Source organism: Muscardinus avellanarius (assembly GCF_963383645.1).
Source record: "Muscardinus avellanarius genome assembly, chromosome: 15".
Taxonomy (NCBI): Eukaryota; Metazoa; Chordata; class Mammalia; order Rodentia; family Gliridae; genus Muscardinus; species Muscardinus avellanarius.
In genome coordinates this window covers 20,284,954-20,312,570 of record NC_137801.1, presented here as the reverse complement: position 1 = coordinate 20,312,570, position 27,617 = coordinate 20,284,954, and the positions used below count along the sequence as shown (strand labels likewise).

At 39.7% G+C, this 27,617-nt stretch overlaps 1 protein-coding gene across 2 annotated transcripts in view; it reads left to right on the top strand.

The window, feature by feature from the left end:
• ASXL2 (ASXL transcriptional regulator 2) overlaps nt 1-27,617 on the top strand; it is a gene marked incomplete at both ends in the record, with an annotated part of 115,963 nt that overhangs the window by 14,694 nt on the left and 73,652 nt on the right. For both annotated transcript variants that reach the window (XM_080711755.1, XM_080711756.1), the window contains one exon: nt 23,250-23,332. In XM_080711755.1, the coding sequence (XP_080567881.1) occupies nt 23,250-23,332 (83 nt within the window). The remainder of the gene's footprint in view (nt 1-23,249; nt 23,333-27,617) is intronic.

Here is a 27,617-nt window from a genome sequence, read left to right as displayed (position 1 = left end):
GGGTGCACCACCATGCCTCACTATTTCTTATTTTTGAGATAAATTCTTGCTAAATTCTTCAGTCTGACCTCAAGCTTACAATTTTCTTGCTTCAGCCTCCTGAACAGCTGGGATTTTAATGGTGCGTCATTATTTCCGGGCAGATTTTTTTTTTTAAGGTTGAATGATATTTCCTTGTGTATATATAGCAGTTTTGTTTATCTGCTCATTCGTTGATAGACACTTGGTTTGCTCTCACCTTTTGGCTATTGTATATAGTGCTGCTGTGAATATGGTTGTGCCAAGGCATACGGCAGTAATCCCAGTATTTGGGAGGCAGAGACAGGAGCTGGGAGTTTAGGAGGTAGAGCTTTCCTGGGTTCAATCCTTAGTGCCATACACAAAATATCTTTTTGAGATCTTGCTTTGAATTGATAATACTGGGTTATATAATTCTATTTTTAATTTTTTGAGGAACTGCTATATTATTTTACATTTATATGTACCATTTTACATTCCCATTAACATTCTACCAAGGGTTCCAGTTTCTCCATATTGTTATTTACACTTCTATTTTCTGGATTTTTTTTTTTTTTTGAGAGAAGCTATTCTAATGGATGTGAAATGAAATTTCATTTTGCTTTTTTAAAAAAATTATTTATTTGCAGTCCTGGGGATTGAATCCAGGGGCATTCTACCTCTGAGCTATACCTCCAGCCCTATTTTATTTGTAAACAGGGTCTTACTAAGTTGCTGAGAGCCTCACTAAGTTGATGAGGCTGGCTGTAAGCCTGGGATCCTCCTGTTCAGCCTTCCAAGTACTAGGGTTTTAGGCAAGCACCACCATGCCCAGCTTATCCTTGGTGGACATTTGTGTATCTTTGGGGAAGTGTCAGTTCAAATCCTTTGCCCATTTTAAAACTGTCTTGTTCTGCTGAGTTGTAGGAATTTTTTATTTACATACATCCCTTATCAGATACAATTTGTACATCTTATTCCATAGGTTATCTTTTCACTCTATTGATTATGTCCTCTGATACATAGAAGTTTTAAATTTCGATGTAGTGTGGTTTGTTTTTACTTTAGTTTTCTGTGCTTTTGGTGGTGTGCTATTTTATTTTATTTTATTTTATTTTATTTTATTTTATTTTATTTTATTTTTGGTGGTACTGGGAATAGAACCCAGGGGTGTTCTACTTCCAGGCTACACTACCAGACCTATTTTATATTTTATTTGGAAACAGGGTCTCCTAAGCCAGCCTCAGCTGGCTTTGAACCTGCGCGGTCCTCCTGTCTCAGCTTCCCAAACATGGGGATTACAAGTGTGTGTGTGCCACCATGCCCAGCAGGTATTTTTTTTTTTAGAGTCATATTCTTTTATTATTTGGTTATTCAACAGTCTGATTTACTAGTTCCTTACCGAATTTTAGATTATATCCAGTTTTGTGATGTTACAAACATGGTTTTAGTAAATACTGTTTTACGTATTTTTTTGTGTACTTGTGGAGTATAGTAATAGTATTGATTTTTATGTTGAAATTATAGTGACAGAGGTGTATTTAGCCAAGGCAGGAGAGTGCCAAATTGTATTTAAGAGGTCTGTACCATTTTACAGCAGTAGACGATAGGGTCAGTTCTTCAAACCTAGTTGAATACTGGACTGTCAGACCTTTTTGTATCTTTTGCCAAGTCAATAGGTGAAAAAAATCTGGTTTAGATTTTTAGTTCTATATTTATGTTTATGTGACTGGTTGAACATCAGTTTTAGATGTTAATTGGCTGCTTATTTTACTGTTTCTCTGAACTGTTTCTTTATATTTTTTGCCAGTTTTTTTGAATTGTTGGTGTTTTTCTCATTGATTTGTTACAGCTTTGTCTGTGTGATATGGTTTCTAGTTTTCCCCTCTTGTTTTTCTTTAGACTTTGCATGTTTGTGTTTGTGTGTATGTGCACGTGCTTGTGTTTTCACACCTCTACATGAAGTACCATATTTATTTGTCACATTTGCAAATATTTTTCCTCATATGACTAGGTTTTGTGTCATTTTTGGGAAAGCACAATAAAGGTAGAATCCATAAAAGACAAGACTTGACTACATAAAAATGAAAAGGATTTCTATGTCAGAATACTATTTGAATTTGTTAAGAAATATGGGAAAAATAAAAAAAGAAGTCATCTAAGTTCTTGCCTTGAGTGGCAAGTATCATTGCTATTTCCGCATACTTTGTTTTTCCTTCTAGTTTTTGCTTCCTACTTGACCTTGTTCTAGTTTTTGGAGTCTTAGTACATAGTCATTGACCTTGAAGAGATAGTATTCTGTTTGCTTCTGAGGAGATGTATGGCTTTTACTTCTGTGTGAACTCTGGCATAGTTCAATAAACCTAGGAAGGGTAGTTGCTGGAACAGAGTATTATGATGAAATTCAGAAACCTGTTCATGTAAAAGTGATTGCAAGCTGTATTTTCTTTCCCTTCATTCTATTGTGCAACTTTCCCTCACTGTTTTGTAATACTCTCTTTTTATAGTGTTTATGCTTTTTTCTTTTAAACCATGAAGGGGCAGCCATAGAAAGGGTACTGTATTCCACATTTGAATAAGAACTTTTTTTTTTTTTTTTTTTTGGTGGTACTGGGGGTGGAACCCAGAGGCTTTCTACCTCCGGGCTATACTCCCAGACCTATTTTATATTTTATTTGGAAACAGGGTCTCACTAAGTTGCTGAGAGCCTCACTAAGTAGTTGAGGCTGCTTCGAACCTGTGTGATCCTCCTGTCTCAGCCTCCCAAGCGCGGGGATTACAAGCGTGCGCCACCATGCCCAGCTTTGAATAAGAATTTTAAATAGAAATCATTGTGCCTTTGGGGGGCCATTAAGGTGGTGGCAGTATTAACTATACAGAGAACACCAGGTGAAATTCAGGAAAACTGAATAAGTTTTGCTTCAGGAGCCTTCCTTTCAATTCTCTTGAGAAAAACTGGCTATTTTGCTTCAGCAAGTAAGTGCATTTCATTTTTTTTTTTTTTTTTTTTTGTGGGGTCCCTGGAAACCCTTCTACCTCCGGGCTACACTCCCAGACCTATTTTTATACTTGTTAATTTGGAAACAGGGTCTCTTAAGTCAGTGCGGCTGGCTTTGAACCTGTGCGATCCTCCTGTCTCCACCTCCCAAGCGCGGGGATTACAAGCGTGCGCCACCATGCCTGGCCTGTAAGTGCATTTCATTATGTGGAAATAAGAATAAGATAACTAGGAACAATAAAATCCAACAAACATGCCAGGCATGGCGGTACATGTATTCCAGGTATTTGGGAGCCCGAGACACGAGGGTTACAGATTTGAGGACAACCTCAGCAAGTAGTGGGACTCGCAACCTAGTGAGACGCTCTTTTAAAATAAAAACAAAGTAGGTTTGGAAATGTAGCCTGGAAATAGAATGTCTCTGGGTTCAACCCCAAGTACTACAAAAATAAATACATAAATACAAGTTAATGAGCAGTTTATTGCTGAGGTTGGCCATTTTAGGTACCTAAGAAGAAAAAGTGGCATTGAGGATGAGAGCAGACTTCATGGGAGAAGTGAGGTTTTAGCTGGTCCTGGTTCTTTTGAGCAAGGATATGGAAGCACAGATCATATTTGACATCTGGAATACTGCAATCTAGAGACAATTGTCTTGTTCTGGTAGCTTCAAGGCATTTCTTTGACTGGTTTCTGGGAATATTTCGTCATATAGTTCAATAATTTACAAAGTTTAAATTTAAAAAACATGTGAAGGTTTGTTTCTTTTTGCTAGTATGGTTTGAAACTTTTGTGACTAATAAGCACTAATTATTGCCAGCTTATTCACCATAATTAGTTTTACTGTTAACCTCTCTGTGTATTCAGAATATCTATTTGTTGTCTGTTTTCAAGTTTGTTCTCTTACTTTTTTGGTATTGAGAATTAAACTCAGAGGCATTCTATCTCTGAGTTACAACCCTGGCCTTATTTTGAAACATGGGCTCAATAAATTGCTGAAGCTGGCTTTGAATCTGCAGTCCTCCTGTCTCAGCCTCCCAAGTACTGAGACTATAGGCATGTGCCACCATAACAGGCTCTAAGAGTTCTTAATCTTGTTCTAGGGATGGGCTGTATTTCAGAATTGCTGTGGGAGTACTAGAAAAACTAATACAAAGTGGTAGAAGGAAGGAGAAACGATTTATTGATCTTTATTTTCAGAGAAAATATTGAGAAAAAACTTTAGATATTGTTGGATTCAGTGTTTAAATAAAAACATTAATCAAGATTTTGTTTCTTAACTGGGTGTGGTGGCACACCCTAGTAATCCCAGCATTTGGGAGGTTGAGATGGGAAGGATTGTGGTTAGAGGACAGCCTTAGCTACTACTTAGTGAGGCCCATTGCAATTCAGTGAGACCTTGTTTCAAAATAAAGAATAAAATTTGGACTGGGGGTGTATCTTGGAGGTAGAATGCCCCTGGGTTCTATCCCCAGTACTGCAAAAAAAAAAAAAAAATTTTTTTTTTGTTTCTTTTTGTTTGTAGTGTTGGTTTGAGTCTCATTGGACTAAGACAGCTGTTAGCTTAAGGTTTTAAATTCTGTGATCGCTGGATTGAAGCAAAACAAAAAATGATTACGTTCTGCCTCTTTCTTCCTTGGTTTGAGTTTTCTGCCCATTTTTAAACCAGTCACCATGGCCAAGAGAATGGCTAGTGCTAATCGGTTTCACGCTTTGCTGCTGATGTTGGTTCTGACCTCGTAGACCTAGAATGGAGGAAGGAGTGGATCTTTTTTCTTACAACAATGTTGACTGTTGGGAGGCTGAAACATGAGGATCGTGGTCTATGGATAGCCTCAGTTACTTAGGCCCTTTGCAACTCAGTGAAACCCTGTTTCAAAATTAAAAACAAAAAACAAAAAAACAGGGCTGGGTAGGTAGTTTGAAGGTAGAATGCCCCTGGGTTCCACCCCCAGTATCACAAAAAACCCCAAACAAAACAACAACAAAAAAAGTTGAATGGTAGGTAAATTGCTAAGAACACAAATCTACCTTAGGCACCATGGGGCGTCACATTAATTACCAGTAAAAATTATGCTTTTAAAAACCGAGAAGGGTCTTTATACCTGCCATGAAACTGTTAAAGTGATCTGCACCCTTAAAAATTATTGATAATGGCCAGGTGCGGTGGTGCACACCTGCAATCCCAGCTATAGCTGTTTCACAGTAGAAAAAAGTGGATGGTAAGTTGAAGGACAGCCCGGACAATTTAATTAGACTCTGTCTCAGAATAAAAATTAAGGTCTGAGGGTATAGTTCAGTGGTAGATGGCTCTGAGTTCAACCCCTAGTATTACCAAAAAGAAAACAACAACAAAGTATTGAAAATGGGTATGGGGAGAAAATGACATTTCATTTTATTTATTTATTTTTTTTTGCAGATGGAACCCAGGGGCCTTTGAGCTCCGAGCTACACCCCCTGCCCTATTTTTAAATTTTTTTAAATTTGAAATAGGGTCTCACTAAGTTGCGGAGGGCCTCACTACGTAGCTGAGGCTTTCCATGAACCGTGATCCTCCCCTCTCAGCCTCCCGAATTCTGGGATTACAAGCATGTGCCACCATGCCCAGCTTAGAAAATGACATTTTAACTGAGGATAGGTTCATTACCAAAGGGACTAGTGAGAATCATCTTTGAGAGATAATGGGATTGGATTAATTTAATCAAGTGAAGTGTGTATTTGGATAGTTATGGTATAGCCATAAATTGGATGACTTGTAAGCAGTAAAACTGTAGTAGATGCTTAGATATTTGTTCAAATTGATTAAATAAAGCTAAACCAAAAAATATCAATGAGTAGTTTAAGTGAATAAGACAAAGACAGCCGGGTGTGGTGATGCACACTGTAATCCTAGTACTTGGGAGTGCTGAGACTGCTCCAAGGTTCAAGGAGATAGCCTTAGCAATTTAGTGAGCCTCTCAGCAACCTAGTGAGACTCTGTTTCCAAATAAGAAAGAAAATCAGTCTGGGGATGTAGCTTGGAGATAGAATGCCCCTGGGTTCAATCCCTTGTACCACACACACACAAAGACATCTGCAAATAGTAAATTGCATTCTGTCTGGGATGTAGCTCAGTGGTAGAGTGCTTATCTGCCATGTACAAGGCCTGGGTTTGACACACATTTTTGTTTTTTTCTTTCCAGAATTATACATTTTATTTACATTTCTTATTTGGGTATTATAAATGTGATTTTCTTGGTCCAAGATCTTTTTGGTAGAAATTTTAAAAAATTTAAAAGAATTATTTTTCTGTTAGTTTATGGCTTTATTGTATTCCACTTTCTAGTTTTTATAGTTTTTGAAGTTTTTTAATCAGTCAGTTTTGTGAGTCATTCCATTATTGACTGGGAGAAAAAGTGGAGTATTTCAGAAGAGTTTAAAGTTGAATGTGTGTGTGTGTGTGTGTGTGTGTGTGTGTGTGTGTGTATACATATATATTTTTTGTGTATGTGTGGTACTGAGGATTAAACCCAGGGACATTCTACCTCTGAGCTACACCCCACCTCTTTTTAAAAATTCTTTATTTTGAAACCAGGGTCTCACTAAGTGGCGGAAGAGCCTTAGTAGCTGAGATTTGCCAAGAACCTACGATCCTCCCAAGTACTGGGATTATAAGTATATGTCACTCTGCCCATTTGGATATGTTTTTAAGATAAACTGTAAGTCGGGCGTGGTGGCACACATTTGTAATCCCAGCATTTGGGAGACTGAGTCAGGAGGAATGCAGTTTGAGGCCAACCTCAGCTACTTAGTGAGGCCCCTTAAAACTCAGTGAGACCCCGTTTCAAAATAAAGAATAAAAAATAAGGCTGGCAGTATAGCTCAAAGGTAGAATGCCCTTGGGTTCCATTCTCAGTACTGGAAAAAAAAAGATAAACTGTATGGACTTTTATTACTCATTTCCTCTTCTATTTTCTAGTCACATATGAGAGTTGTATTAGAGGGAGAACTAGGTTTAAAATGCATCCTAACACTACTTAGGATCTATGAGTGTACCAACTCTGTGTACAGGTGAGTGTGCGCGTGCGTGTGTGTGCGTGTATGTGTGTGTGCGTGCATGTGTGTGTGTTTCTGGGGATTGAACCTAGGAGTGTTCTACTTCTGAGCTACACCCTCGGGGATTGAACCTAGGAGTGTTCTACTTCTGAGCTACACCCTCAGCCCTTATTATTATTTTATTTTGAAACAAGGGCTCAATAATTTGCTGAGGCTGGTCTTGAATATGTGATCCTCCTGTCTCAGCCTCCCAAGAACTGAGATTATAGGATGCACCTCCAGGCCAGGCTCCACTCCATTTAGTATATGGTTTAGTTCATTAATCTTTTATTGGGTAGCCTGACAACCCTAGAATTTTTTAGCTTAGACATCAAATTCTGTTACTGAGATTGTTTTGTTGTGACCCGTTAAATCTGTAGAGTGGTACCACTGGCCTTGGTTTCCCGTATTCATTCTTGGTTGGCTGGATCCAGTAGGAAATCTTAACCTGATAGCATGGATAAAAGTGTAAAGTGCTTGTTCACTCTTGAAAAATAGAATATGAACAATTTTTAAAATATTTGCTATTATGCTTGAAGATAAAATTTGAATATACAAAGAGTAGGAAAAGTATGCCAGCTACATAGAGCAGCATGAGCATAGGTGGGGTGCTGGTGTGTGAGGGATGCTCTCTCCCAGAGCTGCATTGGAGATCAGAGGCTGCGGGGCTCCAACAAGTATGTCGGAGTGCAATGCAAGACTCGGATGGTCTCTTCTTTACATGCATACTGGTGTACACAGTGAGCCCAGTCTTGTTACCAACTCAACACAGGCTGGCAGTAATCTCTTAAAGATTCCTGCGTCTTCATGGTCATCCCAGTTTACTGCTCACTTCTTGTTACGGTGTCTGGTGAGATCACTGCTCAAAGTCTATTGTTAATACACTCACTTTTGCTCAAAAAGGGTCATTGCATCTCAGGTTGTGTTACGTTCCATGTTGGTAAATCTCATACCCTTGAGTATTATCACTGGCTGAGGTCCAAGGCAGGACAGGCAGACTTCTCTGAAATGGTTGTCAGTGTCAGTAAGGGCAAATTCCTGTCCTTTCAAGGTGGAAGAGGTCCAGTTTGATCAACTTATAACCCAGATGCTTGGCTTATCCCTTTGAGGAACTGCAACATAAAGGGCTTTTGCTGAAGACAGGTTTGACAATAAATGATGTGACCTTGGACAAGCTAAGTAATTTTGTCCTTGTCAGTTTCCACATAAGGGAAAAATGAGATAATAGTATCCACTTCATAAGATTACTGTAAAGATTAAATAAGTCAGTATATGTAAAACACTTAGAATAGTACCTGATACTTAAAAATGCTAGATGAGTATTTATATGGGGAAAATTAGGTTTTGAGAATTTTTTTTTAACTAGTGAGTGTATATAACATCCAGACTTCTTAGATAATCAGATAAAAAAAATTCAATTTAGGATGAACTAAATCAGGCTGACCTAACTTTTAGAATTGGGAGACTTTTAGGTAAAAACTGAACCCTTGCTGGATGTGGTGGTGCATGCTTGTAATCCCAGTACTTGGGAGGCCGAGACAGGAGGATCATACAGGTTTGAAGCCAGCCTCACCTACTTAGGCTCTCAGCTACTTAGTGAGACCCTGTTTTCAAACAAAAGGTTAAAAAAAAAAAAAATAGGTCTGGCAGAGTGTAGCCCAGAGGTAGAAAGCCCCTTGGTTCCATCCCTAGTACCATAAAATTAAATAAATAAATACATAAATACCTAAATATATAAATAAATATTACAAACCCTGAACCCCTGAATTTATGAAGCCAGTCTATATAATCATTTCTGTATATCTGTAGGTGCCTCTCTGTATAGATTTGGTATTTAAATATTCTCAGAAAGCCAGATGTAATACCAGTACTTGACAGGCTGAGACGGGAGGATCACAGGTTCAAGGTTCAGGGACAGCCTCTGCAACATAGTGAGACCCTGTTTCAAAACAAAAAAAGGCTAGGGGTATAGCTTGTAGGTAGAATGCCCATGGGTTCAATTTCCAGTAACCCCTCCCCCCAAAAAAACACAAACACACAAAACACAATTCAATACACTCAAGTTTCTGCTCTCAAATCTGTAAACTTACGTGTAGTTGCCCTCAACTTTTATCTTTTTATTTAAAAAGGCATTTTAACTATTGTCTAAGGGTAATATTACCACTTGTATTCTTGATTTTATCAGTTGACCATTGCATGTTTTAGCCTACGTATGATACTGTGTTGTATGATACTGTATCACCCCCAGATCTTTTTGTTTTGAAGCAGGGCATTGCTAGGTTGCTGCCAGTCTCACTGTGTTGTAAGGCTAGTCTGGAACCTGTGATCCTCACAGCCTCTCAAGTACTGGGATTTTAGGTGTGTGTTACCATGCTTGATTAATATGAACAGTGTGTGTGTGTGTGTGTGTGTGTGTGTGTGTGTGTGTGTGTTTCTGGGATTGAACCTAAAGCTACAGCCCCAGTCCTTTTTTTTTTTTTTTGGCGGGTCTGGGGATGGAACCCAGGGACATTCAACCTCTGAGCTACACCCCCTGCTCTATTTTTTATTCTTTATTTTGAAACCAGGTCTCACTGAGTTGCAGAGGGCCTCACTAAGGAGCTGAAGCTGTACGTGAACCGTGATCCTCCAGTCTCAGCCTCCCAAATGCTGGGATTACAAGTGTGCGCCACCATGCCCGGCTTCTATTTTATTCTTAATTTTTAAATATTTATTTATACTAATAAAGTTGTATTAGTTAGAAGCATTCAGAATGCCAACAAAAACAGCTACAACTTTTTTTTTTTATTTGCAATTACAGAATGGCATTTAGTTAACACTTATTTCATATAAGCTGCATAATATAAGCTGCATCAGAGACAACTGAAGATGAAAAAACTACCAACCCCATATATAACTAATTGGTCCTGTGCACCAACAAGAACCTGCTTTAAGTTTCCATTCCAATTTACACCCCCCGTACTGTACCAGGCAGGGTTAGTGGCTATTGAAAATACCACCAGGACAGTGCTATCTAAAGACACATTCGGTAGTGTGTTAACTATACAAAAAAGACACTGTAGAGTTTAAAAACAAATCTTACATAGCCTTAACATTTCAATCTTTTTCTTTAAAAAATTATGTATAAGGAGGTTAAATGCTTTATAGACAAGGGGGAAAAACTGTGATAGAACCAACTTACTCATCTTCATCATCTTCATCTTTGTCTTCCTCCTCCCCTTCCTCCTCTTCATCCTCCTCGTCTTCCTCTTCCTCCTCTTTGCTCTTCTCAGCCTTAACAGTTCCCTTTTTTGCTGCACCACGTTTTCCTTTCGCTCAGTAGGCAGCAATATCCTTTTTGTATTTTTCTTTCAGCTTAGCAGCTTTCTTCTCATAAGGGTGCTTGTCATTTGCAGCAGTGTTATTCTACATCTCTCCCAGTTTCTTTGCAACATCACCAGTGGATGGGCCAGGATGTTCTCTGATTTTGGGGCAATATTCAGAGCAGGAGAAGGCCGACAGGAGCCTCTGGGGGTATTGGGATCCTTAAACTTCTTTTTCATCTCTCCTTTAGGAGGGATTTAGGTTTTCATTTCTCTTTCATAATGGGTCCTGTCTGCCTTTGCCAAATTTTCAGATTTTCCTTTCTCTTTAGCAGACATGGTCTTCTACTCCTCTGAGCAGTTAGAAAACCGAGAAGTTGACTGAAGCATCTGAGTATTTCTTGAACTCCGGCAAGCCTGCATAAAGAATGCATATGCTGACATTTTTGTCTCAACTTCTTAGGATCTCCTTTACCCATTTTTAGTTGTTTTTCTTCCATGAGGCCCAGTGTTGCCCTGGTGCTGTCTTTATGGAGCTAAATGTACTGCAATGGCCATCTTATTTATTTTTATTTATTTTTTTGTGGTACTGGGGATGGAACCCAGGAGCATTCTACCTCCAAGTGACATCCTCAGCCTTATTTTTTATTCTTCAGTTTTGAAACATGATCTCACTGAGTTGCAAAGGGCCTCGCTCAGTAGCTGAGGCTGTTCTCAAATTGCGATCCTCCTGTTTCAGCCTCTCAAATGCTGGGATTACAAGTGTGTGCCACCATGCCCGGCTATATACCAGTAATTTAATTAAAACTGTTACTTAGCTAGAATCAAGCTCAATTTTTGAAGTGATTATAGATGAGCCTGGTGTGGTGGTACATGCTTGTAATCCCAGTACTTGGGAGGCTTGAGTCAGGAGGATCACACAGGTTTGAAGCCAGCCTCAGCTACTTAGGCTCTCAGCAACTTAGTGAGACCCTGTTTCCAAATAAAATATAAAATAGGTCTAGGAGAATAGCCCGGGGGTAGAAAAGCCCTGGGTTCCACCCCCAGTACCACACACACACACACAAGAAGCGATATAGATTATTCTGTGTGTGTGTGTGTGTCTGTCTGTCTGTCTGTCTGTCTGTCTGTTGGTATGTGTGGATACACATGTGTACTAGGGATTGAACCCAGGAACATTCTAGCTCTTTTTTTTTTTTTTTTTTTTTTTTGGTGGTACTGGGGGTGGAACCCAGGGGCTTTCTACCTCTGGGCTATACTTTCAGACCTATTTTATATTTTTTATTTGGAAACAGGGTCTCACTAAGTTGCTGAGAGCCTAAGTAGCTGAGGCTGGCTTCAAACCTACATGATCCTCCTGTCTCAGCCTCCCAAGCGCAGGGATTACAAGCGTGCACCACTATGTCCGGCCTGAGCATTCTATCTCTTGAGTTACATCCCCAGCCCTTTTTAATTTTTGTTTTGAAATAAGGTGTCCCTAAGTTGTTGAGAGTCTTGCTGTGTTGCTGAGGCTGTCCTTGAACCTGTAATCCTCCTGTCTCAACCTTCAAAGTACTAGGATTGCAGGTGTGCACTACCATACCTGGCTAGATTATTCTTGAGCACTCAGAAAATATAATTTTTATAAGCTATAAGGTTTAGTAAGCACTTTATTTTTACTACTTTTTTGGTACTGATGTTGAACCCAGGGCTTCATGCATGTCATACAAGCACTCCACCACTGAGCCACATCTCCAACCCTCCAACCCTTTTTATTTTATTTTCAGATAGGATCTTGCTAAGAAATTATGGCCTTGAAATTATATCTTGCCTCAACCTCCCAAGTAGCTGTGAGTACAGGTGTGCACCATGGTGTCCAGCTGTTAAACACATTTTTTTTTTTTTGCAATACTGGGGATGGAATCTAGGGGCATTCTACCTCCGAGATACACCCCCAGCCTTATTTTTTATTATTTTATTTTTGAAATGGTATCGCTGAGTTGTAAAGAGCCTTTAATGGTAGCTGAGGCTGTCTGCAAAAGGTGATCCTCCTGTCTTAGCCTCCCAAATACTAGGATTACAAGTGTGCGTCACCAAGCCCGGCTTGTTAAACACTTAAAAAAATCTTGTTTCATTGTACTTTAATTCTCTCTGGTTTTGGTTTTAATTCTTCTTTGTGGTTACTCATATTGTCATAAGTTAGTGTTCGAAATTTGTTTTGTAGTCTTGAACAATTTCAATGAAATGAGGTTTTGTGTGATAAACACTGCCCTCCTGTGGTTAGAATAAGGTAAATGTTTTGCAAAATTACTGTAATATTTCCATTTACATTAAACTTGTGATAACAGACTGTAATAGTTTTTTAACCTTTATTTATTTATTTATTTATTTATTTATTTATTTATTTATTTATTTTGGTGGTACTGGGGTTCCTGGAAGTCCTTCTACCTCCGGGCTACACTCTCAGACCTATTTTATATTTTTATTTGGAAACAGGGTCTCTTAAGCCAGTGCGGCTGGCTTCGAACCTGCGTGATCCTCATGTCTCCGCCTCCCAAGCGCGGGGATTACAAGCGTGCGCCACCATGCCTGGCTCTTGCTATATTTATATTTTTACACAAATTTGGATGTATCTCCTTCATTAATCAACCTCAGCCTTCTTCCTCTCCTATCCTTCCATTCTAGCTTTGATGAGGTTTCTCCTCCATTGCAGGTTGTAATAGTTCAGTCAGTATTCTTTACTTAGAAATATATGGCAGTTTTTTTCTCCTTGTGTTTTTCTAGTGTATCTGTACATTTTCCTTCTATTGTGCATGTTTCATGTGAGGCTGAGACAAGAAGAGAGCAAGTTTGAGGCCAGCCTGGGCAACATAGCGACATCCTGTTTCCGAAAAAAGGGTGGGAGGGCTGGGGCTGTAGCTCAGTGGTAGAACATCCCTGGATTCAATTCCCATTATCACCAAAATAAATAGATAAGCAATAAAAATAAAACCTCTGATGTTACTTTATAAAATGATATTTTTAATATTTATTTATTTTTTGAGGGTCTGGGGGTGGAACCCAGGGGCATTCGACCTCCAAGCCACACCCCCTGCCCTATTTTTATTCTTTATTTTTATTTTATTTATTTATTTTTTTTTGGTGGTACTGGTGTTCCTGGAAGCCCTTCTACCTCTGGGCTACACTCCCAGACCTATTTTTGCATTTTTATTTGGAAACAGGGTCTCCTAAGCCAGCGCGCGGGGCTAGCTTCGAACCTGCACGATCCTCCTGTCTCCGCATCCCAAGCGCGGGGATTACAAGCATGCGCCACCACGCCCGGCTTATTCTTTATTTTGAAACCGGGTCTCACTGAGTTGCAGAGGGCCTCACTAAGTAGCTGAGGCTGTCTGTGAACCACGATCCTCTGGTCTCAGCCTCCCGAAAGCTGGGATTACAAGCATGCGCCACCACGCCCGGCAATTTGTAATATTTATGATGATACTTCAAACCAACAAAGCTAACCAACCTATCAACTCACTCACCCACCCACAGACACCAGTATCACTAGCCCCCTTTGAACTAGCTGGAGTATTAGCTAATTATTTTGAAAACTGGTAAATTCAAGAACAGAATCAAGTGGCTTATTCTACTTTTCCATAAGAATTGTTGCTCAGATAGCCAAATAGTTGATGGAGGAAAGCTTTCTTTTTAGAGGCATTCTAGCTTATAAAGAAGAAAGGAATGATGGACTATGAGCACTTTTATTTAGCCCCTAAATAAAATAACAGATTGTGAAGTAGTAATTGTCATGGTTTCAACTAAAACCATTTTGTTGAGATGCTGAGGGGAACTTGTGTGTGTGTGTGTGTGTGTGTGCGTGCGTGTTACTAGTGTTTGAACCAAGGGGAGTTTACCTCTGAGCTACATACCCAGCCTTTTTTATGTTTTTATTTTATATTTTGATACAGAGTCTTGCTAGGTTGCTGTCTCACTACTTGTTAAGACACTTGCTGTCCTTGAACCTGTGATCCTCTTGTCTCAGCCTCCCAAGTACTGGGATTACAAGTGTATGCCATCACGCCCAGTCAGGGGACACTTTAGAGAATCCGTGGATCACATCTGTACCACTGGTCCATTTTGGCCTCTCAAAAAGAGACTAAAAATATTAAAGTATTTTGTTTGTTTTGATGTGATATGATAGGAAGTATACATTACTTCCTATGTTTTTTTTTTTGGCTAAAATTTCTCCAGCTAGCAGTCCTAATTAAAATACAAGAAACAGAGAGTCAATCAATCAGCAAAATATGGAATGTGGGAAAATATAGTATATTCTACTTCCCTAACCCCCCAGTAAGCAAATGAATGGGAAGAAAAATGGGTAATAGAAATCTGTAGGTGATGCTGGGCGTGGTGGCGCACGCTTGTAATCCCCATGCTTGGGAGGCGGAGACAGGATCATCCTGCAAGTTCGAAGCCAGCTGCGCATGCTGGCTTAGGAGACCCTGTTTCTTTTTCTTTTTCTTTTTTTTTTTTTATTGGTGCACTGTATTCATACATCATAATGGGAATAAAAAAAACTTTTGTAGACATACATGCACACATCGCTCAATTAGCGCTTACCCGATCCCCACCCCGTTCCCTCCCCATCCCTCCTTGCCATGCTTGGCTTAGTGGTTGACATCTAGTATTATAGCAATTTATCCAAAATTAACAATGATAATCTCACAGAACAGTTTCATTTGTCTGATACCAAGCTTTTGATGACTTAAAGATAACATTTCAATATTTCTTTTTGCTTTCTTTTTTACCAGAGAATATATTTTTCTTTCTTTTTTTTTTCCTTAGGTGAAACTATCATACATTTATTTTTTTTCAGAAAAAATATCTATCCTAATGTGGAATATGGACTCTAGATACCCAAAACAATCTTGAAAAAGAACAAAGCTAGAAGATGTATGTTTTCTGATTTCAAACCATGTAAAGCTACAATAATTGAAACAGTATAGTACTGTTATAAAGGCAGATATGTAAACCATTGGAGTTAAATCCCTAACTCTCACATATTAGGGAAAGCATCTGATTTCTTATTTTTTGTCACTAATCTTACTTAGCATAATGTCCTCCAGTTCCATCCATTTTCCTGAAAATGATGCAATTGAGTTTTTTTTGATGGCTGAGTAAAATTCCATTGTGTACATATCCCATAGTTTTGTAATTCATTCATCTGTTGATGGACATCTTGGCTGGTTCCATAGTTTGGCTATGGTGAATTGTGCAGCTATGAACATAGATACACAGGCGTTAGTTTGGTAGTTTGGTTTCCTATCTTGTGGGTAGATACCCAGAAGTGGTATTGCTGGATCAAATAGTAGATTTGTTCCCATTATTCTGAGGATTCTCCATACTGTTTTCCAAAGTGGTTGCACTAATTTGCAATCCCACCAACAATGTCTTAGAGTTCCCACTTCTCCACATCCTCGCCAGCATCTGTTGTTGTTTGTGTTTTGAATGATTGCCATTCTAGTTGGAGTTAGGTGAAATCTCAGGGTAGTTTTGATTTGCATCTCTCTGATTGCCAGTGATGTTGAGCATTTTTTCATGCATTTATTGGCCATTCAAATTTCTTCTTTTGTGAAGTGTCTATTTAGTTCATTTGCCCATTTTGTTATTGGATGCTTTGTTTTCTTAGTGTTGAGTTTCTTGAGTTCTCTGTATATTCTAGATATTAGTCCTCTATCGGTGGTGTAGGTGGCAAAAATCTTCTCCCATTCTGTTGGCTCTCGATTGAGGTTCTTGACAGTTTCCTTTGCTGAACAGAAGCTCTTCAGTTTCATGCAATCCCATGTATTGGTTCTCCTTTTAATTTGTTGTGCCTTTGGAGTCTTGTTGAGAAAATGTTTATCTGTGCCTATGTGTTGCAGTGTTGGACCTATGCCCTCTTCAAGGAGCTTCAAGGTCTCTGGTTTAATTTCCAAGTCTTTGATCCATCGTGAGTTGACTTTTGTACAGAGTGAAAAAGTGGGATTAATTTCCAGTTTTCTGCATATGGTTAACCAGTTTTGCCAACACCATTTGTTGAAGAGGCTATTTTTTTTTCCAGTGTATGTTTTTGGCCCCTTTGTCAAAAATCAATTGGCTGAAAGTGTGTGGACTTGTTTCTGGGTCTTTGCTCCATTGGTCTATATATCTGTTCTTTTGCCAGTACCATGCTGTTTTTATTACAGTGGCTTTGTAGTATAAAGTCAGGTATTGTGATTCCTCCTGTGTGGTTTTTGTTGCTGAGAACTACCTTGGCTATTCTGGGCTTTTTGTTTTTCCAGATAAATTTAAGGACTGATTTTTCTATGTCTGTGAGGAATGAGCTTGGTAGTTTAATGGGCATTGTGCTAAATCTGTAGATCACTTTTGGGAGGATGGCCATTTTAATGATATTTATTCTGCCAATCCATGAACATGGAAGGTCCTTCCATCTTCTAAGATCTTCGATTTCTTTTTTTCAGTGTTTTATAATTTTCTTTGTATAGATCTTTTACCTCCTTGGTCAAGTTTATTCCTAGGTATTTTATTTTTTGTGGGAGATGCTGAGTGGAAGTGTTTTCTAAATTTCTTTTTCAGTGGATTTATGGTTGGTGTACAGGAAAGTTTCTGATTTTTTAAGATTGATTTTGTATCCAGATACTTTGCTGAATTTGTTGATCAGTTCTATAAGCCTTTTGGTTGAGTTTGTTGGGTTTTCTAAATATAGTATCATGTCATCTGCAAATAGTGAAAGCTTGAGTTCTTCTTTTCCTATTTGTACTCCTTTGATTTCCTTTTCTTGCCTTATTGCTCTGGCTAGAATCTCTAGTACTATATTGAAGAGAAGTGGTGATAATGGACATCCTTGTCTCGTTCCAGTTTTTAGGGGGAATTCTTGAAGTTTCTCCCCATTTAATATGATGTTGGCAGTGGGCTTATTGTAGATTGCCTTAATAATGTTGAGATATGTTCCTTCTAATTCTCTGCAGTGTTTTTTATCATAAATGGATGTTGAATTTTATCAAATGCTTTTTCAGCATCTATTGAAATGATCATGTGAATTTTGTCTTTGATTCTGTTTATATGATGAATTACATGGATTGATTTTCATATATTGAACCAGCCTTGCATCCCTGGGATGAACCCTACCTGGTCGTGGTGTGACTTTCTTGATGTGGTTTTGAATGTGTGTTGCTAGTATTTTGTTTAATAGTTTTGCATCCAAGTTCATCAGAGATATAGGCCTGTAGTTTTCCTTCCTTGAATTGTCTTTATTCGGTTTGGGTATTAGTGTGATGTTGGCTTCATAGAATATATTTGGGAGAGTCCTGGTTTTTTCTATTTCGTGAAATAGTTTGAGTAGTATTGGGGTTAGCTCTTCTATAAAGGTTTTATAGAATTCACTTGGGAAACCATCTGGTCCTGGGCTTTTCTTTGATTGTAAGCTCTTTATTGCTGTTTCAATCTCTTTGATTGTTATTGGTTGGTTGAAATGTTCTATATCTTCTTGACTCAATTTAGGAAGGTTGTATTTATCTAGGAAGTTGTCGATATCCTCCAGATTTTCCATTTTGTTGGAGTATAGTTTTTCAAAGTAGTTTCTGATAATCCTCTGGATTTCTACGCTGCCAGTAGTAATGTCTCCTTTTTCATCCCTTATCTTCATAATTTGGGTTGATTCTCTCTCTCTCTCTCTTTTTTTTTTTTTTAGTTAGGTTGGCTAGTGGTTTATCTATCTTGTTAATTTTTTCAAGAAACCAGCTTTTGGTTTTGTTGATTTTCTGTATTTTTTTTAGTCTCTATTTCGTTAATTTCTCCTCTAATTTTAATAATTTCCCGTCTTCTGCTGGCTTTGGGGTTCAATTGTTTCTGCTTTTCAAGGGCTTTGAGGTGTGTCATTAGGCTATTTATTTGAAGATTTTCTGTTTTTTTTATGTGAGCACTCAGTGCTATAAAGTTTCCTCTTAATACTGCCTTCAAAGTGTCCTAGAGGTTTTGATATGTTGTATCTTTATTTTCATTTGTTTCTAGAAATTTGATTTCACCTCTTACATCTTCTGTGACCCATTCTTTATTCAGAAGTGTGGTGTTCAGTCTCCACATGTTTATGTTGTTTCTCTGGGTCTTCTTATAGTTGATTTCTAGTTTCATTCCATTGTGATCTGAAATGACACAGGGAAGTATGTAACATTTTTTAAATTTGCTAGTGCTCATTTTGTGTCCTAGGATGTGATCTATTTTGGAGAAGGTTCCGTGAGCAGCTGAGAAAAATGTAAACTCCGCTGTAGTTGGGTGAAATATTCTATATGTGTCCAACAGGTCCATTTGGTTAATGGTGTTCTTTAGTTCTGAGGAATCTTTACTGACCCTTTGTCTGGAAGATTGGTCTAGTATTGTGAGAGGTGTGTTGAAGTCTCCCAGTATTATTGTGTTGGGATTTATGTGTGACTTCATGTCACAAAGAGTTTGATTTATGAAAGTAGCTGCCCCTATGTTTGGGGCATAGATGTTGATTATTGTTATTTTCCTCTTGCTGGATTATTCCCTTTACCAGTAAAATGTGACCTTCTTTGTCTCTTCTAATGTTTGGGTTTGAAGTCTAACTTGTCTGATATCATAGTTCCTACTCCTGCTTGTCTTCGAGTACCATTAGCATGGATTACCTTGCTCCAGACCTTTACCTTGAGTTTGTTCCTATCTTTACTTGTAAGGTGTGTTTCTTGTAAGCAGCAGATGGATGGATTCTGGCTTTTAATCCATTTTGCCATTTTATGTCTTTTTATTGGGGAGTTGAGGCCATTTACAGTCAGTGTGATTATAGAGAGGTAATTTTTAATTCCCAACATGTTAAGTTCTTATTTCTGTTTGAGATACTGTTCATTCTTCTTTGCTTAGTTGTCTGCTGGATGGGAATTCTTGTTTCTTTGGTTCTGGCGTGTATTACCCATTTCCTCTTTGCAGTTAATCTCCTTGAGTATTTTCTCTAGCTCTGGTTTTGAAGACATAAATTCCTTCAGTTTCTGTTTGCCATGGAAGCTTGTTATTTCCCCATCTAATTTGATAGAAAGTTTTGCTGGGTAGGAAATTTTCGGCTGGAAGTTGTTTTCTTTCAGAGTTTGGAATATGTTACTCCATGCCCTTCTGGCTTTCATGACTTGGTTTGGGAAGTCTGGAGTGATTCTAATTGGTTTGCCTCTGAATGTCACGTGGCCTTTTGTTTTTGTTGCCTTTAAGATTCTCTCCTTGGCTTCCACATTAGTCATTTAGACAATTATGTGGCGTGGGGATCCTCTTCTTGGACCCTGTCTAAAGGGAGTTCTATAAGTTTCCTGGACCTGTGTATTGACCTTTTGCTCTATGTTTGGAAAATTTTCTGCTATTACTTCCTTAAAGAGATTATTGATCCCTTTGGTTTCACCTTCTTTTCCCTCCTCTATTCCAATTATTCTTAGGTTAGCTCTCTTAAACTGGGCCCATATTTCTTCGATGTCAGATTCCTGCTGTCAGATTTTTTTTTTTTTTTTTTTTTTGGTGGTACTGGGGTTCCTGGAAGCCCTTCTACCTCCGGGCTACACTCCCAGACCTATTTTTACATTTTTTTTTTATATTTGGAAACAGGGTCTCCTAAGCCAACGTGCGCGTCTGGCTTCGAACCTGCGCGATCCTCCTGTCTCTGCCTCCCAAGCGCGGGGATTACAAGCGTGCGCCACCACGCCCGGCTGAGATTCTATTCTTGATGTGGTCTAATTGGTTGTTTATACTTTGAATTGAGGCCTTTATTTCAATGATTGCATCCTTTATCTCTTTTTGACTCTGAATTATTTTAGAAAGTCCTCTATTATTTCTAAGGTTATTTTCCTGATTTGATCTAGAGATCTCTGGATTTCTGTGTTATCAGGTTGTGATGTTGTGGGGTTGTGGGCATTCACTGCTCCATTGTTATTTCTCTTTCCCATGATTTTGGAAGTTTGTACCTTCTCGGGGTTCTTTCCTGGGTCACTACGAGTTCACTTGAGGTGCTCTGGATCTCAAGTCTGTGGTATCTCAGTCACCACTACTCCTTTACTGGGTTGTATTGTAAAGTCTCAGACCCAGGGAGTCAATCAAGGCTGCTTAGACCGTGGGGGGTGCCAGGTTGGGCGTTCTCCAGTGGGGAGTTGTGACTATGGTGTGATATCTCTGCCACCACCACTCCCCCACTGGGTTGGACTGCTAAAATCTCCGACCCAGGGAGACTGTCTGCACAAGTCCCTGGGAGTGCAGTAGTGGGGTTTCTCTCCTAGGGGCCGCAATTTGACTCACGGTTGTTGAGTACGCTGATGGAGCTGTAGTGGACTTAGTGAATTCGCAGCTGCTGCCGCTGGCAATATAGCACCACTGCCAGGCCCTTGGCCGTGAGGCTGGCTTATTTCTTCTCTGGTTTTGTGCTCTGCTCTGAGTCCCTGCCGGGTCTGCTGAGCCCGGCCCTTGGTAGCTTTAGATGTTCCCTGCGCCGAAAAAACTGCTGACTGCCGCCCGACTGTTAAGCAACTGCTCACCTCGGCTCGCTGTCCACCCTTCCTCTCTGGAGCCTGGTGGCTGGTTGAGTGCGTTGGTCTTGAGCCGTCTGGTGAGTTCGCTGCTGCCGCCGGCAGTAAGGCGCTGCTGCCAAGTCCTCGGCCGTGAGGTTGGCATACCTCCTCTCTGGCTTTGAGCTCCATTCTGAGTCTCCCTCCTCTCTGGAGCCTGGTGTTGAGAGGGAAGATGTAGCCTGCGCCGCAGCTGCAGCCGCGGCACTTCAGGCTGGTTTCTTTTTGGTGTCTCGTTTTTCCAGCCCTCTTTTCTCTGTCCCTTGTATTTACAGTTTTTATTTCTTTGCTGATGGTGTTTTCTGGCTCTGAAAGGCACTGGTTTTGTGGTAATAGAGATCGATTGTTAGCGGGACTTGTAAGTGCCGCTTTTCTCTGTCGCCATCTTCCTGGAAGTCACCCTGTTTCTAAATAAAAATATAAAAGGTCTGGGAGTGTAGCCCGGAGGTAGAAGGGCTTCCAGGAACCCCAGTACCACCAAAAAATAAATAAATAAATAAACAAACAAACAAAAAAAGAAAATCTGTAGGTGAAGCCCTGTTTGAAAATAAAAAGGGCTGGGGGTGAAGCTTAGAGGTAGGATGCCCCTCTACAAAAAAGGAATGAATATAAATTATTAAAATTATGGGTTTCCCTTTCTTGGAGTTTTAGGTCGCAGACCAGCCATTGTTACCACAGTCACAGCTACTTTGTCTGGGGCAGGGGCAAAAACAAAAGACAAGCCAGGCACAAGCTTGTAATCCCAGCACGTGGGAGGCTGAGACAGGAGGATGCAGTTCATTGACAGCCTCGGCTACTTAGTGTGGCCCTTTGCAACTCAGTGAGACCCTTTTTCAAAATAAAGAATAAAAAATAGGGCTTGGGGTGGAGCTCGGAGGTAGAATGCCCCTGGGTTCCATCCCCAGTACTGTAAAACAAACAAAACCACCCTGGATTAGATCCTCTTCTTTTATCTAACAAAGGCCTCTTTTTCTGTGCTTCAGACCAAACAAGAGAATTTTCTAGGAGCACTGTTTACTTAGTTTGCAGTTCTGGGTTTGGGGCTACCTTTGAGTCCACACCAAGAGGCACCAGAGGAAACAAAACCAGAAAAGTCACTACCAGGCACGTGGTACTTCTGTTAGTTGTGGTTTCCTCCCCAGCCACCTGCTGCCGTTTTCAGAGTTCTCAAACAACTACCTAATGCATTCTCAGTTTTCAGTTACATGTAGTGAGAGAGAGAAAAATGGACTGTGGTTACTCTGTCTTTATCAGAATAAGAACAAAGATACTGTTTTAATTTCATTACTGCTGTGTTGTTTTGGTTAAGAATTTCTTGCATGTCCATGCTGTACCAGGCTTTGCTGGAAATGTGAAAATGGATAAGTTTTTTCTTTTTTTTTGGTGGTACTGGGGGTGGAATCCAGAGGCTTTCTACCTGCTGGCTATACTCCCAGACCTATTTTATATTTTATTTGGAAACAAGGTCTCACTAAGTTGCTGAGAGCGTCACTAAGTAGCTGAGGCTGGCTTCCAACCTGTGTGATCCTCCTGTCTCAGCCTCCCAAGCTCAGGGATTACAAGTGTGCGCCACCGGCCCAAAAACGGATAATTTAAGATGTGTACAGTAGGTTACAGGTGGGTTGCAATGTGGGGATATAGGCAGAAAGCAGACATTTTCTATAGTAGTAGTGATTTTGGTGGTGGTGTGGGGCTGGGGATTGAACTCAGTAGTGCTCTACCACTGTGCTATAGCCTCAGACCAACTGACTTCTTCCTTCCTGTGTGTGTGTGTGTGTGTGTGTGTGTGTGTGTGTGTGTGTGTGTGTGTGTGTATTACTAGGGATTGAACCTAGGGACACTCTGCCTCTGAGCTACTTCCCTAGCCCTATTACTGTTGTTGTTTTTTTTTTTTTAAACTGGGTCTCACTAAGTTGCAGAGCCTCATTAAGTTGCTGAGGCTGGCTGTGAACCTGTCATCCTCTTGTCTCAGCCTCTCATATACTAGGATTATAGGCATGCACCACCATGCCCAGCTCATCCCCATCCCTTTCTTTTTCTTATTTTAAGACAGAGTCTTGCTAAATTGCCAAGACTGCCCTTGAATTTGTGCTCCTCCTGTTTTGGCCTCCCAAATCAATAGTAAATGTTTTGAATTATTAATTTTAGCCTTTTTGATCCATTTCTGCTTTAGGACATGATTTTCTCTTTGTGCTTGAGGGAGAGAAGATCTGGGATGCAAAGTCTCTGGATATGTTTGAATGTGATTTTTAAGATGTAATTATATTAAGAAATAGAATTATATGCATAAGAACTTAAAATAAGAATAATAATTATTATATACTTGTTTCCCAGGTCTTAGAAAAATACCCTAATACACCCATGAGTCATAAAGAAATTCTTCAAGTTATCCAGAGAGAAGGATTAAAAGAAATCAGGTGAGTTATTTAAATATTATTAGTAACAATCATAATATTTGATTAGAATATTTTATACCATATAGTAGTGTATTTAGTTCTAAAGATTATTTAGTAATAAGTGCTTTGTCAACTTTTATTTACTCAGTTGTCATATCTGTGGTGTTTTTAAGTCATAGCAGAGTTATAAAACCAAAAATAAGTGTAAACATTTCTTAATAACAAATTAGTTGTTTTCAAGTCCATGCATTTCAATTCTTAGGAAGGCCTGGAGCCATCTTTAAGCCTTCATCTATCATTTCAGGCTTTGGATTTAATAAAAAGAATTGTGGTACAGAGAGAATGCTAGAGGCAGATGGACAATCTAGAAAGAAAGAAATATTTGCCCCCCCCCAAAAAAAAAAAAAAAGGTAAAGAGATAGAAAGTAGAAGGTGTGTCAGATAAGTCTTAGTTGTAGCAACATAGACCTGTAGCCCTGGCACTTGGGAGGCTGAGGTGTAGGGGTGGATTGTCTGACATCTACTAGTTTCAGACAAGGTTGGGTAACATAATAAGACCCTGTGTCAAAAAAATTTTTTGTTGTGTTCAAATATAACAGACTGGAGTCAACTAATATAGGATCAAAGATAACATACTCTAATTTATGAGATATTTACAATAGTCCATAATAGTCACTATTCATAATCAAGACCCTTTGTCATTGAGAAATGGTAAAATTATGTTGTTTGCTTATATATTAAGACATATTTGGTGGTCTATATTAGATTTTCATAAAGGTAAAACATTTGTGGTGCTTTGAAATTGCCACTAGTGGTATGCCCGGCGTGGTGGCGCACGCTTGTAATCCCATCACTTGGCAGGCTGAGACAGGAGGATCGCGGTTCAAGTACAGCCTCAGCTACTACTTAGTGAGGCCCTTTGCAACTCAGTGAGAGACCCTGTTTCAAAAAATAAAGAATAAAAATTAGGGCTGGGAGTGTAGCTCAGAGGTAGAATGCCCCTGTGTTCCATCCCCAGTACTGCAAAAAAAAAAAAAAAAAAAAAAAAAAAATTGCTACTAGTGATCTAGTGATTCTCTACTATGGGTGGTGTTGTTACCCTTAGGTAAGGGAGGTAACAGCTTGGTGGAGGGAGCCATTTTTGATGTTCACAGTGACTGGTGAGGGGAGCACACTATGCAGCTTAATGGGCAGATAACAGGGATGCTAAATGCCTTGCATGGTGCTGGACAGTCCATGTTGAGAAACAGCAGACTGAGCTCAGATATTTGTAAACTGGTAAGTAGCTCTTGCATGTTCTTTTTATTTTTTATTTTTATTTTTTGCGGGTCTGGGGATGGAACCCAGGGGAATTCGACCTCCAAGCTACACCCCAACCCTATTTTTATTCTTTATTTGAAACGGTTTCACTGAGTTGCAAAGGGCCTCACTAAGAAGCCGAGGCTGTCTGTGAACCACGATCCTCCAGTTTCAGCCTCCTAAATGCTGGGCTTACAAGCGTGTGCCACTTTGCCTGGCTTGCGTGTTCTATTTTTAATTTTCTTTTTTCTCTTTGGTGGTGGTAGTGATGCTGATGATTGAACTTAGGGGCATTCTACCTCTGACCTATATTCCCAGTTCTTTTTATTTTTGATTGATTGATTGATTGATTGATTGTGGTACTGGGGTTTCTGGAAACCCTTCTACCTCTGGGCTACACTCCCAGACCTATCTCATATATATATATATATATATATATATATATATATATATTGGAAACAGGATCTCTTAAGCCAATGTGGCTGGCTTCGAACCTGCGCCATCTCCTGTCTCCGCCTCCCAAGTGCGGGGATTACAAGTGTATACCACCATGCCTGGCTTTAGCTTGCATTTCTAAGTGAGATTTTTTTTTTTTTTTTAAGTGTGTGTGTGTGTGTGGGGGGTGTTAGGGTACTGAGAATTGAATCCAGAAACATTCTGTCTCTGAGGTATACTTGAGCCCTGTTTTATTTTTTTCTTTTGAAACAGTGTCTCACTAAGTTGCAGAAGCTGGCATTGATTCAGTGATCCTCCTCTCTTAGCCTCCCAAGTACTAGGGATAGCAGGCTTATTCCATCATGGCTGAGTTTTTTCTTTTTGGTGCTGGAAATTTGACCCAGGGGCATTCTACCTCTGAGCCACATCTCTAGCCCTCTTTATATTTTATTTTGAAACAGGGTTCACAAAATAGCTCAAAGCCTAGCTATGTTGCTGAGTTGGGCTTTGAGCCTGGACACTCTTGTCTCAGCTTCCCAAGTACTGGGAATCCAAGCATGTGCCAACATGTTTGGCTTTTACTTAAGATTTTAATTAACTCTTCTTTTCCTTTTCCTATTTTTTATGGTACTAGGGATTGAACGTAGGGGCATTTTCGATACTAGGAATGGAACCCAGAGGCATTTTACCTCTGAGCTATACCCTCAGCCCTGTTTTCTATTCTTTCTTTAAAAACAGGATCTCTCACTGAGATGCAAAGGGCCTCACTAAATAGCTGAGGCTATCTGCGAACCATGATCCTCCTGAGGTCCTTGCTAAGTTGATGAGGCTGTTCTCAAACCTGCGATCCTCCTATCTCAGCCTCCCAAATACTAGGGTTATAGGCATGCATCACTACACTGTACTTGGCTCTCCTTTTCTAAAGCAGTTTAAAATTCTTTTTGTTTGGATTTATGGCCAAAGCTGGAAGTAGGTTCAATTTATTGGTATGGTAAAAGTGAAATATAGCCAGGTGTGGTGATGCCCACACCTATATATAATATAATCTCTGCTACTTAGGAGACTGAGGCAGAAGGATTGTAAGTAAGAGGCCAGCCTAGGTAACTTAGTGAGATTCTGTCTCAAAATTAAAAAAAAAAAATGTGGGGAGGGGAGGGTGTCCTGGGGGTATAGCTCAGCAATGGAGTGTTTACTTAGCATGAGTGAAGCCCTGGGTTAAATCTCTGGTAAAACACACACACACACACACACACACACACACACACACACACACACACACACACACACAAATATAAATCAGCATATTTAGTATAACTGGTTCCTGGAAAATTGAGTGTAAACATAAGTTAAAATGCTTTTGAAGCTGGGCGTGGTGGCGCATGCTTGTAATCCCCGCGCTTGGGAGGCGGAGACAGGAGGATCACGCAGGTTCGAAGCCAGCCTTGCTGGCCTAAGAGACCCTGTTTCCAAATTAAAAAAAAAAAAAAAAGGTCTGGGAGTGTAGCCCGGAGGTAGAAGGGCTTCCAGGAACCCCAGTACCAAAAAAAAAAAAAAAAAAAAAATTGCTTTTGAAAATGTGTCCCCTTTTTGGTACTGGGGATTGAGCTCAGTAGTACTCTGTGTCTGAGCTGCACCCTATCCCTTTCTGTTTTTTATTTTGAAACAGGGTCTTAAATGTTGCTGAAGGCTTCACTTGAGTTGCTGAGGCTGGCCTCAAACTGATGCTCTTCCTCTCTGATTCCCAAGTACTGAGATTATAGATATGCACCACTGTACCTGGCTAAAATTATGTTTTTGAAATATACCAGGCAAATACAAATATAGGGAACAGGCTCCATTGATCTCTGCTCTGAATGTGTATTGCAGTGTCATTCATCTCTTACACAGCAAGATTCTACAACAGTAGACTTGCTATTATCATTTCCAGAGATTAGTCAAGAATTGTGAATAAGTGAAGAACAGAAAAAAAAAATTCTTTTCCCCTCCCAGAACTGGGAATTAAACCCAGGGGCATTCTACCTGAGCTACACACTCAGCCCTATTTTTTTATTCTTTATTTTGAAACAGGGTCTAAGTTGTGGAGGTCCTCACTAAGTAGTTGAGGCTGGTTACGAACCTACAGTCCTCCTCCTGTTTCAGCATCCCAAGTACTGGGATTAGAAGTGTGCACCAGGGCCTGCATGGTGGTGCACGATTGTAATCCTGGCATTTGGGAGGTGGAAACTGGAGGATTGCACTTCATGGACAGCCTCAGTTACTTAGGCCCTTTGCAACACAGTGAGACCCTGTTTCTTAAAAAAAAAAGAAAAGAATAAAAAGTAGGGCTGGGGATGTAGCTTGAGGGTAGTGTGCACCACCATGTCTGGCTAAAAGAAGTTTTTTTTTTTTTTTTTTTTTTTAGAAACAAAAGGTAAAAATTTTAAGGTAACAAGATTGTGGAGTCATCAGAACTACCTTGGCTGCACTTCATTGCAGCTTCCAAGTAGCTCTTTCTGGTTAAACTATATTGTTGTGGTTGGGTAGTCATGCAACCACAGAGCAGCTCTTTCTCAGTCACCAGTGACTTCCATTT